This window comes from Elephantulus edwardii, unplaced genomic scaffold (genome assembly GCF_000299155.1).
Source record: "Elephantulus edwardii isolate Elephantulus edwardi_28Jun2011 unplaced genomic scaffold, EleEdw1.0 scaffold00152, whole genome shotgun sequence".
Taxonomy (NCBI): Eukaryota; Metazoa; Chordata; class Mammalia; order Macroscelidea; family Macroscelididae; genus Elephantulus; species Elephantulus edwardii.
In genome coordinates, this window is record NW_006399902.1 from 4,413,675 (window position 1) to 4,427,142 (window position 13,468).

The 13,468-nt window shown below is 48.6% G+C and overlaps 1 protein-coding gene across 1 annotated transcript; it reads left to right on the top strand.

Moving 5' to 3' along the window:
- The first annotated feature begins 1,585 nt into the window (after positions 1-1,585).
- Positions 1,586-12,617, top strand: LOC102851738 (ornithine decarboxylase 2-like). The gene is made up of 9 exons (XM_006894991.1): positions 1,586-1,744; positions 3,992-4,165; positions 4,850-5,022; positions 5,672-5,806; positions 6,261-6,426; positions 9,354-9,501; positions 9,641-9,741; positions 11,269-11,486; positions 12,491-12,617. The coding sequence occupies exons 1-9, from the start codon at positions 1,586-1,588 to the stop codon at positions 12,615-12,617; spliced, it is 1,401 nt and encodes a 466-aa protein (XP_006895053.1).
- The last annotated feature ends 851 nt before the right edge of the window (positions 12,618-13,468 follow it).

A 13,468-nucleotide genomic window follows, 5' to 3' on the forward strand; every position in this document is an offset into this window, starting at 1 on the left:
CTTGGCTGTTTCTGCTCTTCTTGGGTTTGCTTCACCTCCTACCCAGGGCAGAGCTAACAGAAAAGAAAAGGCAGAAGAGCGGTCATCTCTCTGATGGCCTTCTTAACCTGGTACAAGCACGAAGATGGGGTCTAGTTCTTTTTTTTTTCTATAACTATATTTTATTAATTTTCATAAACATTTACAGAGATTTTGGGTTTCCATTAATTCATTGTTGCACTATTCTCTCTACCCTCCTCCCAATTTGTTCTTGTCCAAATGCCACAGTGCTTGTCAAAGCCAGTTCTGATTAATCTTCTTTGTCAGTGTGTCCTTTGCCATTCCCTATCACTCCTCCCTGAGAGAGACTTCACCCTGAGTCATAAGGAAAAGGGGATGGCGTATTCTCTTAGCTACGAAGATGGGGTCTAAACCTGAGGATGTGACAGGTGATCTCCTAGAGGTGGGGCTGCTCCAAGGTAGAGGAGTCAGGCTGGGAGAGCCAGAGAAGGTGTGATCTCAGAAACCCACACAAAGGGGGTAGGTGGAGAGGAGGGTGCACGGACTGTACACTGAGTGACGTAGGCGGACTCACATTTTTATTCTGGGAACTCCTAATGAAACCTTTAAAACGGCAGGGAAGGGCCGGAGACAACCAGCCAGCTCCCAAGGCGTGGCCCAGGCTCACAGCTACATTCTGAAGAGCTGAGTTTATTCTTGGGACAACATCTGGTTTCCTAGGTGATCTGGAGAACGCTGGGTCACCACTTCCCATCTGTAAAGAGGGTGCTTTCCCAGCTGATCATTTCTGACCCCACCTTGTGGATCTGTCCTGCGGGTATACCTAGGAGGGTTACCTAGGAGGGTTGGAACTCCTGACCTGAGAAGTTTAGGCTGAGCAGGCAGGACTGGCCAGGGGTTTGGAGCAGAGAAGTCTGGCTCCTGCCTGAGATCTGCTCTTCTCTGAGGGATTTGCCTGAAACCCACGAGTCAACCCTGATCCTAGCCACGTGGGGCTGTGCCTGAGGAGACAGGTTGCAATGGATACAAGGTAAGACTGAGTTTGGAGCCGGGGCCATGGGGTCATAACTATTGGGACAGAGGGCCTGGATCATGCTGGCCTCATGTCTATGTGACCAGGAATAATCCAGTGCTGCTCCAGGGAATCTGGGTTTAGTACAGTGTGTTACTGACCATATGATGGCCTCAGGTAAATTTCTACTTCTCCCATGTCTCATCTCTGTCTGCAAAATGAGGGTTTGGACTAGAACATCTCTGAAGTCCTAGGTTGTTGTCCTTTGACCTAAAGGGGCATTATCATCTCTGTGCCTTGGTTTTCTCTTCTGCAAATGGGAACATAAATGAGGAGGAATCAAGAAGAGGATCCACCATTCCCTGTGTGTAGGTCTTGCAGGTCCTCATCCCAGTCTCTGAAGGTGGCTGGGCCAGCCTGCAGATGGGCAGTTTGTGAGAATTCCAGAAGAACTGTGTGTGACTGGGTGGAGGGCCAAGGGCTATGTGACCTAGGACCCTAGTTCCTGGGCTACTAGGATGATGCGGGTAGGTGTTCAGAGGAGATGGATGTTCAGAGCAAACTCTTTGTAGGATGCAGCAGCTGGGCCAGCAAGAAGATTCAGTTGGAATGCACTCGGAGGAGGATGGTGCCCTGATGCAGAGCACCTGGCCAAAGGAGCTCATCCCCCTGGCGCCGGGGGCCTCAGCCCACCAGGTGGCCCTGCAGAAGATCCAGGAGCTCTCTAATTCAGTAAGAAAGGGAGAGGAGGGAGGCGATTAAAGAGAAAGGGAAGAAGGGGATCAATGGCATGGAAAGGGGAAAAAGGATTCTCCGCTCCTGCATTTGTTGTTGTTAGCATGTGCCGGCCAGTTGTCTCCAACTCACAGTGACCCTTTGACTGACAGAGCCTTGCCCCATCGGTGCACCCTCTTCACCAGCTCTGATACGCTCCAGCCCATTGTCAGCACTGTCTCCGTCCATCTGGTCAAGGATCTTCCTCTGCCCCTCCACCTTTCCCAGCATGAGGTTCTTTCCCAAGGTCTGGCCCCTCCTGTCAACATGTTCCAAGTGTGTGGGACCGAGTTTCACCACCCTTGCCTCTGAAGAGCCCTTGGTTGCACGTCCTCGTTTGTTCAAAGACAGACTCACTTTTTCTTTTGTCAGTTGAGGGAACATTCAAAACTCATTTTCAGCGCCACAGTTCTGTCATCCTTATTCATTGTTTCTACATTAGGGAGGGGGAAAAATAGGTTTTATAGTGGGGTTTTTTGTTTTTGTTTTTTTTTTTAGATTTTATGTTTTATAAGTTGATTAGGCTAAGCCTTGTTCCAAAGTTCTGGTCTCTGGGGCTCTTGGAAAACTTGACCATGGCTGTGCCTCTCTTCTCCCAAATGCTGCCACTTGATGTGGTATCAACAATGCTTGATGATAGGGTGACTGTAGTCCCACCAACCCTCCTGACTTGGGGCTGAGCCACCTCCAGCTCCCTTAGGAATTAAGGATCTGCTTAGTCTTGTCCATCTAGACCCAGATGCCCACTGATTCCTGACATCTGCTACTTAGAGTGAGACATCCAGATTTCTAAAATACAGAACCTCAGGCCTACTGAGTCGGAATCTACCCTTAGTTAGACCCCAAACACTTTTTCTTCTTAGTGATAGCTGAGAAGTTCTGTTTCTGACTCTCCAGGAGTCCTGTTCTCTCCATGCTTGCTACCTGCCACCCCCCATCACCCCATGGTCCTCCAGGTGATCTCCAGATATATTCTCAGTTCTATCACTCCCTTCCTTTCAATCAGAGGACTCCTTCCTGTGATGAGAAGATTCTTTTGCTGTCTTTTCTAAGACACAGTATTTGAGCTCTGGCATCTCCTTTCCTCAAAGGCTAAAGAAAACCACAAAGATATCCAGGCTTCTGCCTGATCACACGCTTCCCCATGCATGTCAGCCACCAGCTTCAGAGAAGCCACTCTTGCACTCATTGCCATCAAGTCAGGACTGACTCAGTTTCTGAGGCTGTAAATCACCCAGAAGAGATTGCTCATCTTTTCCCCCCAGAGCTGCTGGTGGATTTGAAACCCCAGAGCGGTGAACCCTTGGGGCTAGCAGCACAGTTCCCCATGGACCACGCCACCAGAGCTCCCTAGCAGAAGAATAAAAGAGGAGAAAACTAATAGACAATATTTCAAAATATCTGGAGGAACAGAGCTCATCTGAAATCATCCATTCTTGAGACTGAGTCTCCCAGCAGTGAGAACCTGAGAGGATTTGTCCAGACCTGAGTCTCAGTGGTCTCGTCTGTGAGATGGAGATAATTTCTAAATCACCTCTAGCTCCCGGGCACCATGCCTGACATCAAGCAGTTGCTTAAGGAGAACTTTCTTAAAAAATGTTTTATCATCATTTTTTATTCGTTTTAATGAAAGTTTACAGAGACTTAGCATTTCCAATCATTCGTTGTTGCACTTTTTTCCCCTGCCCACCTCCCCCTGCCCCCAATTAACTCTTCTCCTTGAAAAGTGAAAGAAAAACTCTTTTGCTTAATGAGAACTTATTGAATGAGTCCAGATGGGCAATTTTAGTTGGTTTGGTAGAATGAAAGCTGAGGACAGGATGTTTTGTTCACTGCTTCATCCCCTACCTTCAACCCAAACTAGAGCCTGGCAGGGACTAGGTGTTGGGCATGTGTCTGTTGAATGAGTGTAGAAGAAATTGTCTAGATTTTTCTTCCCAACAATTTACCCTTTCCTACCAAGGAGGGGGTACACCAGTCACAAGGTAGGAGACAATGGTGTTTAGAGCAAGCTCCTTGGAATTGGAAAAACCTTTGTCATGTACTTGTTATAAGACTTTAAGCAAATAACTTCACCTACCCAGGCCTTTGCTTTCCAGTCATTACAATAGGGGCAATAACAACAGGTACTTCACAGAGTTACTGTGGGGTTGAATGACAGAACCCACTACACAACCTTTTGCAGTCCTCTTCCTGCCCCCACAGGAACACCGGGATCCCTTCATGGTGGCCGACCTGGGCGTGCTTGTCAAACGCCATCAGACCTTCCTTCAAAGTCTGCCCCAGGTGTCACCCTTCTATGCCGTGAAATGCAACAACAGCCCTTGGGTGCTGCGTATCCTGGTTGCCCTGGGCACCGGCTTCGATTGTGCTAGCCAGGTAAGGCCTCACCCCTGCGGGTCAGATGAGGCCAGTTGTAAGCAAGCAGAAGTCCATCCTGGTGGGTCCTGAGCAAGCTTCCCCTGTCTCGCTGAGCATGCGTCATCTACACGTGTGACCTGTCATGCACGTCATTTATATACACAGTATCCTTGAGCTCCCCAACAGCTTTATGAGAGTGGCATGAATGGCCCCATTTCATGGAGGAGGAAACCAGGATATGGGTGGCTCACTTGACCACAGGCTCACATACAGGGACAGCATTGCCTGGCCCCCAAGCCTGTCTCTTAAGCTGGGGGATAGAAAACTTAGAAAGATGACCCAGGGTTGTTGGGAGAGGTTGGAGCTGACACCAGGTGGTAGGAATGATGCTTCTCTGCAGATGAGAATATTTTCCTGAGGCTTCCTTCTTCCTTTTCTAGAGATCTTGCAGCAAAGAAAGGGTTAAATTCAGTAGCTGTCCCTACATTCCCTTCCAACGGAAAGGGAATGTGTGTGTGTGTGTGTGTGTGTGTGCGCGTGCGCGCGCACGCACGCACGCACGTTTAGAGCTGGGGTCATTGCTCATGCCTGACCCATTGTAGAAACTCAATAGTGGGAACCCCGACGGGCCCATTCAGAACTCCTGTTTGAAAATGAGGGAGCAGTGGTATGAGTCATAAGCCTGGTTTTCCCCCACACTAGATGGAGATGGAGCAGGTGTTGGACCTGGGGGTAGCCCCCTCCCGTATCATCTTTGCCCACCCCTGCAAGCCCATCTCCCACATCCAGTATGCTGCTCGCCATGGGGTGCAGCTCATGACCTTCGACAGTGAGGAGGAGCTGGTCAAGGTGGCCCAGCATCATCCCAGTGCCAGGTGAGACCGGCAAGAGCTTGGACAGGGGGACGGGGGCAAAGTCAATATCATGAATGGATTATGCAACACAGAACCTACCCAGCAAATACTTGCCTATGACAAGTAGAAAGGAGGGCAGTTACGGCTGTCAGGCTATAAGGTCTGGAAGCTGATAGTGTCTGGGAAGAACTCTGCATAGAGGGTCAGGCAAACCCAGTCCGATTTCCCACAATATCATGACCTTGTTGTGCATTGGACACGTTTCTCAACACCTCTAGTGCGCTGTTCCTTCATCCATTCATGCTGCCTGACTCCTAATTAGTACTTTCAAATACTGGCTCTGTTTTCGCACTCACTTCTGTGGTTACACCTGAGGAAGAGGCAACTACGTACATGTGTATCCCCCACATGGACTGGTGCTCAGAGGTATTATGGCACGAAGACTCAGTAAACTTTAAAACCCCACTGGGGGGGGCAGTTGGTCCAGGTTGCTGTCGTAATACACTATTTTGTCAGAATCAACACGTAGCTGACCCACCAGCAGGGGTAAATTTACAGCAGAGACTGTAAATCACACTGGAGTTGAACTGGTCTGGGTGTATGCGGGTAAAGAGGAGATTTCTTTGGCTGAACATTCTTCCTGTCCCTCTCCATCTCACCCCTCCCCCAGGCTGGTACTCCGGCTGAAGACCGAGGACAGTGACAGCAGTATGCCCTTTAGCGAGAAGTTTGGAGCCAGCCTGGAAGACTGTGAGCACCTGCTCACATCTGCCAGAAACCTGGGGCTGACTGTGGTCGGAGTCAGGTGAGTCATAGGTAGTCAGAGTCATAGGTTGTCATATGAGCACAGAGCCGGGAGGCAGAAGTCCCTAGGTGCCAGTCCTGCAGGTAGGACACGATTGTGACCTCCCTGCAGTGAAGTCTTGGGACTTAGGAGTCTTGTTAGAAATGGCCAGGGAGGAGCCAGTGCAGTCCTTGTATAGAGGTTGTCATTCATAGTGGTGCGTGGGAGTATGCACCCCAGGGCTGCACAGGAGCACCTCCACCCGCAGTATCTGTATCTGTGAGCACAGCATGGTCAGTTATGGGTCCAGTGGTTTGGTTCTGCATTGGCCCTGGCCCACCATGCCTTATGCATGATGGTGCCTCTCCGTAGGCCTGTTTGTCTGTGTGCAGTTACCCATGTCTGTGGGGCTCTGAGCTTCTTAATGCACGTAACTCACACATTCTCTGTTTCACGTGCCACTGATTGGACTCAGCTTCCATGTGGGCTCCGAATGCCATGTGGCCCAGAGCTTCATACAGGCCATCGCTGACTCCAGGCGTGTGTTTGAGATGGGCCATAGGATTGGGCACAACATGGACCTCCTGGACATTGGAGGGGGCTTCTCTGGAGTGGATGGCTGGGGACCCACTTTTGAAGAGGTGAGCCAGCGAGAGAGCTGTGAGATGGTCCGTGTGTTCAGGGATATCAGCGTGCATGTGTGTGTGTGTGTGTGTGTGTGTGTGTGTACAGACCTATGTCCCTTTGTTGTGTGCATCTCAGAGTGTGCCTCTGTGCATGTGGGTGGGGTCAAGTGTACAGCCATGTCTTGGTTTCATTCCCCTCTCAAGCAGACTCTGAGACACTTGGGCATAGGTAGTCTATTTAGAAGTTGTGTTGTTGTTAGGTGCTGACAAATATGACTCATAGTGACCTTATGGACAGCTGATCTGAATGCTATCCTATCCTGTACCATCCTCACAATCTTGGATACACTTTTACCATTGCTGCAGTCACTGTCAATCCATCTGGTGAAGGCCTTCCTCTCTTTCGCTGACCTTTCCAAGCATGATTTGCAAGTTGATCCCTTAAATTGTGAATGCGGACGTCAGAAGATGAGACAGGGAAAAGAGAAAAGTCTGTATGAAATATTTATCATAAACAACTGTACCATGGAGGATCAACTGAGGAATCATGTAAAACACACCTCTGAGGTGACCCATTGGAGAACAGGGAACAAGGCCCTTACCACTGACTCCTTCCCTCTTTGGTTGAGGAGTGTGAGCTGGGGTGCTGACTCTCCCACACTCTGAGGCTGTATAGTCCAGAAGCTAAGCACATTCCTTGGGGTGGTTAAGAACTCCCCCAGGGGGAGAAGTTGAAGGATGTAGACCTTTGAGTCTAGAGACTGTCTACGACAGGGCAGATGTGCTCAGAAGGGCTAAGAGGAAATGGCACAGGATGTCACTGTAGCTGCTTCAAGGTCTGTGTGGTTGCATTTTTCTCTGTGACCACATGGGTATGCATGTTTCTCTGTTGAACTCTCATTAATGCCATCAATTACAATCCGCACTCTTGGTACCAGCAGCCAGGAAATCAAAAGGCAAATTGCACTGGGAAAGTCTGCTGTCAGGGACCTCTACAGAGTACCAAAAAGCAATGATGTCAGTCTACAGACTAAGGCGCACCTGATCCAGATCATGGTCTTTAAAAGTATTTGCTTTGTATCAGAAAGCTAGACAGTGACTAGGGGTGATAGAAGCAGAATCGATGCCTTTGAGCTCTGTGGTGCTGGAGAAGAGTAGTGAATATGCCATGGACTGCTAGGAGAATAAACAGGTTCATCCTGAAGAGGGTAAAACCGGGCTGCTCCTTGGAGGCAAGGATTCTGAAGCTCCATCTGACAAACTTTGGGCATATTGCAAGGAGAGACCAGTCCTTTGAGAGTGACGTTATGCTTCAGAGGGTAGAGGGACAGCACAGGAGAGGAAGACCCTGGATGAGATGGACTGACTCAGTGACTGAAGAAATGGGGGTAGATGTGTCAGAGACAATAAAATTGGCCCAGGATAGATCAGGATTCACAGCTGTTGTGCATAGGGTTGCTATGAATCACAGGTGACTTGACAACACATAACAATAACAAGTTATAGCTGGTAATGTACTTTCCCTGGGCGTAAGGACTGTATTGTCATCTTCTTGTTAATAGATGCTGTTGAGTCAGTTCCAACTCAGAGATTCACGTACATGCCCGGTCCTGGCACCATCCTCACAATGATTGCTGTATTTCAAACTTATGCAGTCACTGCGCCAATCAATCTGGTTGTGGGTCTTCTTCTTTTAAAGTGATCTACTTTATCAAGCAAAATCTCTTTCTCCAGTGATGGTTCCTTCAGATAACTTATTCAAAGTGCATAAAACAAAGTGTCCCCACCCTCACTCCTAATGAGTATTCTAACTGAGATTCCAAGTCAATATTATTTACCACATCATAATTCAAAGACATCAGTTCTCGGATCTTCTCTATTCATTATCCAGCTTTCACATGGATATGAGGTGATTGGAAACAGAACAATTTGGGTCAAGTGTACCTTAGCCCTCAAATAGACGTTTTTAGCACTTCAAAGTGGTCTTTTGCAGCCGATTTTCCCAATGTAATACATCCTTTGATTTCTTGACTACTGCTTCCATGGGCTTCGATTGAGGATACAAGCAAGTAAGAGGAAATACTTGACAATTTCAGTGTTTTCTTCATTAATCATGGGGTTGTCTATTAGTCCAGTTGTGAGATTTTTGCTTTCTTTATGTTGAGGTGTAATTTATACTGAAGCTCTTGTCTGTTGACCTCAGCTGCTTCTTCAGGAAAATGGGAATAATTCTAAATCTTACCTCATAGTGCTCCTATAGTGATGAAAGGTCGGATGATGTAGGTAGGGACCACAGCACTAGGCCTGGCCCTTCAGCAAATGTTAGACCTATTTTATCTCTTCCTGTTTTCCACTCTTGGTACCAGCACCCAGGAAATCAAAAGACTAATTGTATTGGGAAAGTCTGCTGTGAGGAACCTCTCCAGAGTACTGAAGAGCAATGATGTCAGTCTAGAGACTAAGGTGTGCTTCATCCAGGCCATAATCTATGAAATTGCTTGTTATGCATCAGAAAGCTGGACAATGACTATGGATTATAGAAAGAGAATTGATGACTTTGAGCTGTGGTCCTGGAGAAGAGTATTGAATATACCATAGACTGCCAGGAGAACAAACAAGTTTGTCCTGGAGAGGGTGAAATCAGATTGCTCCTTGGAGGCAAGGATTCTGAAGCTTGTCTGACATACTTTGGGCATGTTGCAAGGAGAGGTCAGTCTTTGGAGAGTGTAGAGGGACAGTGAAAGAGAGAAAGACCCTCGATGAGATAGATTGATTCAATGGCTAGGTTAATGAGGATAGGTGTGTCAGGGACAAGAAGGTTGGCTCGGGATAGAGCAGGTTTCAGGGCTATTGTACATAGGGTCACTTTGAGTTGTAAGCAAGTCGGTGGCACATAACAACAATAACAACAACAACAAGCTCTTCACTCATGTCCACTGTAGTTCTCACGAGTGATCAATGCTTCCCTGGCCCAAGACTTCACTGGAGAGAGCAATGTCAGGGTCATCGCTGAACCGGGCCGCTTCTATGCAGCATCTGTCTTTACATGTGCTGTCAACATCATTGCCAAGAAGACTGTGCAGGAGCCTGGTAGGTGGGCCAAACGGGGCTGGTAAAGGTGTAGGGGGTACTCCTCAGATATCTTTAGGCTGAGTTTCAGGGGTAAGAGAGCAGGGGATTAGAGTAAGGACTGAAGACTCCCCTATTTCTGCCTTCTCCCTTCTCCCAGGAGGCAACAGGAAGCTGGTATACTATCTCAATGATGGTCTCTATGGCTCCTTCCGCACCTTTGTCAGAGAGCAGCTGCCTAGAGTTCCCATCGTGGTGAAGGTAAAGGGGCCCTCATGTAGCTCTTATATGACCCCCAGCCCTACCATCTGGACTAGCGTTCCCAGGTGCCTGGAGTCTCCCACACTTGGTAGGGTAACAGTGAATGAGTGGTACCCTGGAAGTGGATTCTTCTCATTGATGAGTGCATACATGGGCACATGCTCACCTGGGCGCAGTGGTTGCAATGGCTGGATGTGTGTATCTCTGCAGGGTGGGGTCACCAGGCTACACCAGCCTGACCTCTTTTCCAAAATATCAACATTCTTCTCTACTGATTGTTAGTTGTCCCTTCACATCCTCCAAGGGACTCCCCAGTCACCCATGCTCCCCAGTTCCTCCTCCAAGTCTCATCATCCCTCCGTCAAGCAACTAAAGTCATAACACCTAATCCAGTAGGGCTCTTGGATGTCCTCAAGCTTGAAGGCTGTTATCACTCTGTTGAATGAGATCTAGAGCATATTTTTAAAAAAATATTTTTACAGTCACTCCTGGACAATGAAGGTTTTGAGATGTGTACAAAGTTGTTTGGGGGTGTGTGTGTGTGTGTGTGTGTGTGTGTTTCTGTATTATCGCTAGCTGTGTGCGCTTAAGTGTGTTTCTGGGGTCTCCCTGAGTGTGTGTCTGTTTGTTTCTTGAACTCTCCCTGAATATATGTGTGTGTGTATATTGACCTCTCTTCTGATTTTGTTTGAATGCCAAATACAGGGACACCTTAGAACAGAGTATGCAAAGAGAAGACCACTCTGGTTTGTTAGACCCATATTGCAGTTTTCTAGTTTAGTTGCCAATACTTAAAAATCTAAATGTATCTCATAAGATTCTCCATTTCACAAGCTCTCTTGAAATTTTGAGAGACTGGTGATACGGGGCCAGCATCCCAACCTGACCAGCAGTCACGCTGGTGATGTAGATCTCATGCTGCCTCGGCTGGGATCTGCTGCAGAGGTTGCCTCTGTGTAAAGTCATCTCCTTTCCAGTTTGTCCGTTTTAAGATCATGGCGGGTCTACACCACCCTATTCTTTTTTGTTACTATGTTATTGTTCTGTACCCTTGAGTCAGAACCAACTAGTAGCTGATTCTTCAGCCTGTTTTCAGAGGCAGTAAATCACACAGAGGGAGGTTGCCTGTCCTTCTCCCACAAGGCAGCTGGTGTATTTGAACCCTGTGCCTTTTGGATTGCCGTTGAGGTTCTTACCACTAGGCCACCGGAGGTCCCTATTGTTACTTTAAATAGTAGAATTTTCAACTCCTGCCTTATAACAATAATTGAAGCTGCCAGTCATTCTCTAGATGTGTTTGGGCATGATCAGGGTGGTAAGGTTGTAAATCAGACACTTTCCAGATGAGGAGCCTGGCCCCTTGTGTGCCAGACCCAGCCAGACTGAGTGGGGCATTTGGAGGGATTCGCCCAACTTGAGCACCTGTGTGTGCCTCTGGGAAGGCTCAGGGGAAGATGTGGGGACAGTATTGTCCTCTCTCTCTTCTGACTCCCAGTGCCTTCTTTCCTACTCCTCGTGTCACTACAGGAGCTCAGCTCAGAGGCACCCCTCTTCTCCTGCACCCTCTATGGCCCCACGTGTGATTCCCAGGACAAAATCTCCAAGGAGGAGGTGCAGCTGCCTGAGCTGGACGTGGGCGACTGGCTCATCTTTCCCTACACGGGCGCCTACACGTCCTCCATGAGTTCTTGCTTCAATGGCTTCCCACCAGCCTCCATCTGCTATGCGCTGAGCCCGGAGTTCAGGTGTGCCAGGAGGGGGATGGGACAGGACGGGGAGGGTCCCACGCTGGTTTAAGCTTAGGGGCAAGGGTGGCTTTCAACCCTCACCGTGTGGCTTTCATACAGCTTAGCTCCTTTCACCTTAATTTCTTCTTCATTAAAATGAAAACAATTCCAGGACATCCCCACAGTGCTCCCATGGGGATGAAAAGAGATGATGGAAGGTGGGGAGCACGGCATAGGGTCTGGCATGTTAATTAGAGCTAGATGAGTCTTAATCACTTCTTGCCAGCCAACCACCCCCATGCCAGCTGGCGAGAGTGATCAACCAACCCCCTTACCTTGCTGCTCTGCCAAAATGGAAATGTCCTCCTGGCCTTTGATTCCCATCTGTCTTTGGGACCCTTCCTGGAAGGTGGAGACCTTAAAAGTTGATGCCCCTGTTGGAATAAAATGGGACAGGAATTCCCCACTAGTCTCTGTGCATTTTTCATCTAGTCTGGTTCTCACCCCATTGCAACCTTGTGGTGCCCAGTTACTGATGTGCAGCCTCTGAGGGCTGGGAGGAAGGCACATTACCATGCCCTGCCCTGGGGCACACCCCTTCCCACAGAAACCTTCTGGAAGTAGCACCTTGAACCCAGATCCCGGTCAGGCTGGAAGGACCAGGCACCGCGGAAGGTCGGTACATGGGGACTGTTTTAAACTCAGGGTGGTGACACGCAGGAAGGAATGCTTGGGGAACCCTCTAATCAAGTGACTCCTGAAGCATTTCTGCTCATACTTGGGTTGTTTCTGACGCAGACCTTTCTCATCCTTTCTCTAGCCTTACCCCCTCTCCCTGGCTCTACTGGGGTGGTTGGTGGGGACATTTCAGAAATCACTTCCATGAGTCCCAAGAAGCAAATAAGTGTTGGATCTTTTAAACAAAATATTGCTACCCACAGGTTGAGGAATACCCTAAACTGTTAGGAGTTTGGTGTTGATCTAGAGCCTTAAATTCATGCTGCCTCTTCTCTCTCTCACAGTGAAGATGGAACTCACATCTCGACCAAGGTCATCCAGTATCTGCCTGCTCTCCCCCTGGCTCTGGAATTGCCTCTGCTCGTGGTTCTCAGACTTCTCTCTCTCCTACACCCAGATCTGTGCATCTAGCTGACTCACCTCCTCCTGGACATCTCACAGATTCCCTTAGACCTATCACATCCGAAACAAGCTCTCCGAGGGTCCCAAACTCAGAGAAGGGCCATTCTACCACCGGGATACCCTACCTGGGCTCTCTGCCTTATGTGGCTTCCTCTCTCTTCCCTCTTATGAACGGGCTGACAAATCATTCACCCTGGAAACTTTGGAGAATGACACAGTATGTCAGTATCTTTGTTCTTTGACATCCTGCCTGTTCTCCCTCATACATCTGGCCCACCCACCTTGCTCCTGGCTGCTGCCATGATTCTGGCCATGGACAGTGTGAAAGGCCCTTCTGGCCTCCCTAGCTGAGGGCTCCCTTTCTGTAGTCCATGAGCCATGCTGACCACTCAAGCCATTCATACGTTTTACTCTGCTGCTTCTGCAGAAGCCCATTTCTGGTAGTGCTTGGAATACTGGGTGAAGTGTAAGCTCCTTAGTCTGACCTGCAGAACTTTCCAGAATATACTCACTCTTGACATTTCCAGCCCACCTCATGTCACTCTGTGTACCTCTTCACTCCAGTCACAGAAACCTTCATGCAGTCTGTTAACTGTGTCTTGGCACTTTTGCATAGATTGTTCCTTCTGGCCCCATCTATTTCTATTCAAACTGGTGGCAAGAAGCTGCACTGTAATCCCAAAGGCGCGTGATTCGAGGCCACCAGCTGCTACATAGGAGAAGGATGGGCAATCTCCTTTTGTGTCTCTGAAAACCTGCTGGAGGGTCAGCAATGGGTAGGCTTTGCCTCAATGGTACCCGCCCCCCCCCACGCCCTTACTTACTTTAACAGCCCTGAGCTCCTACAATGTTTGCATGCC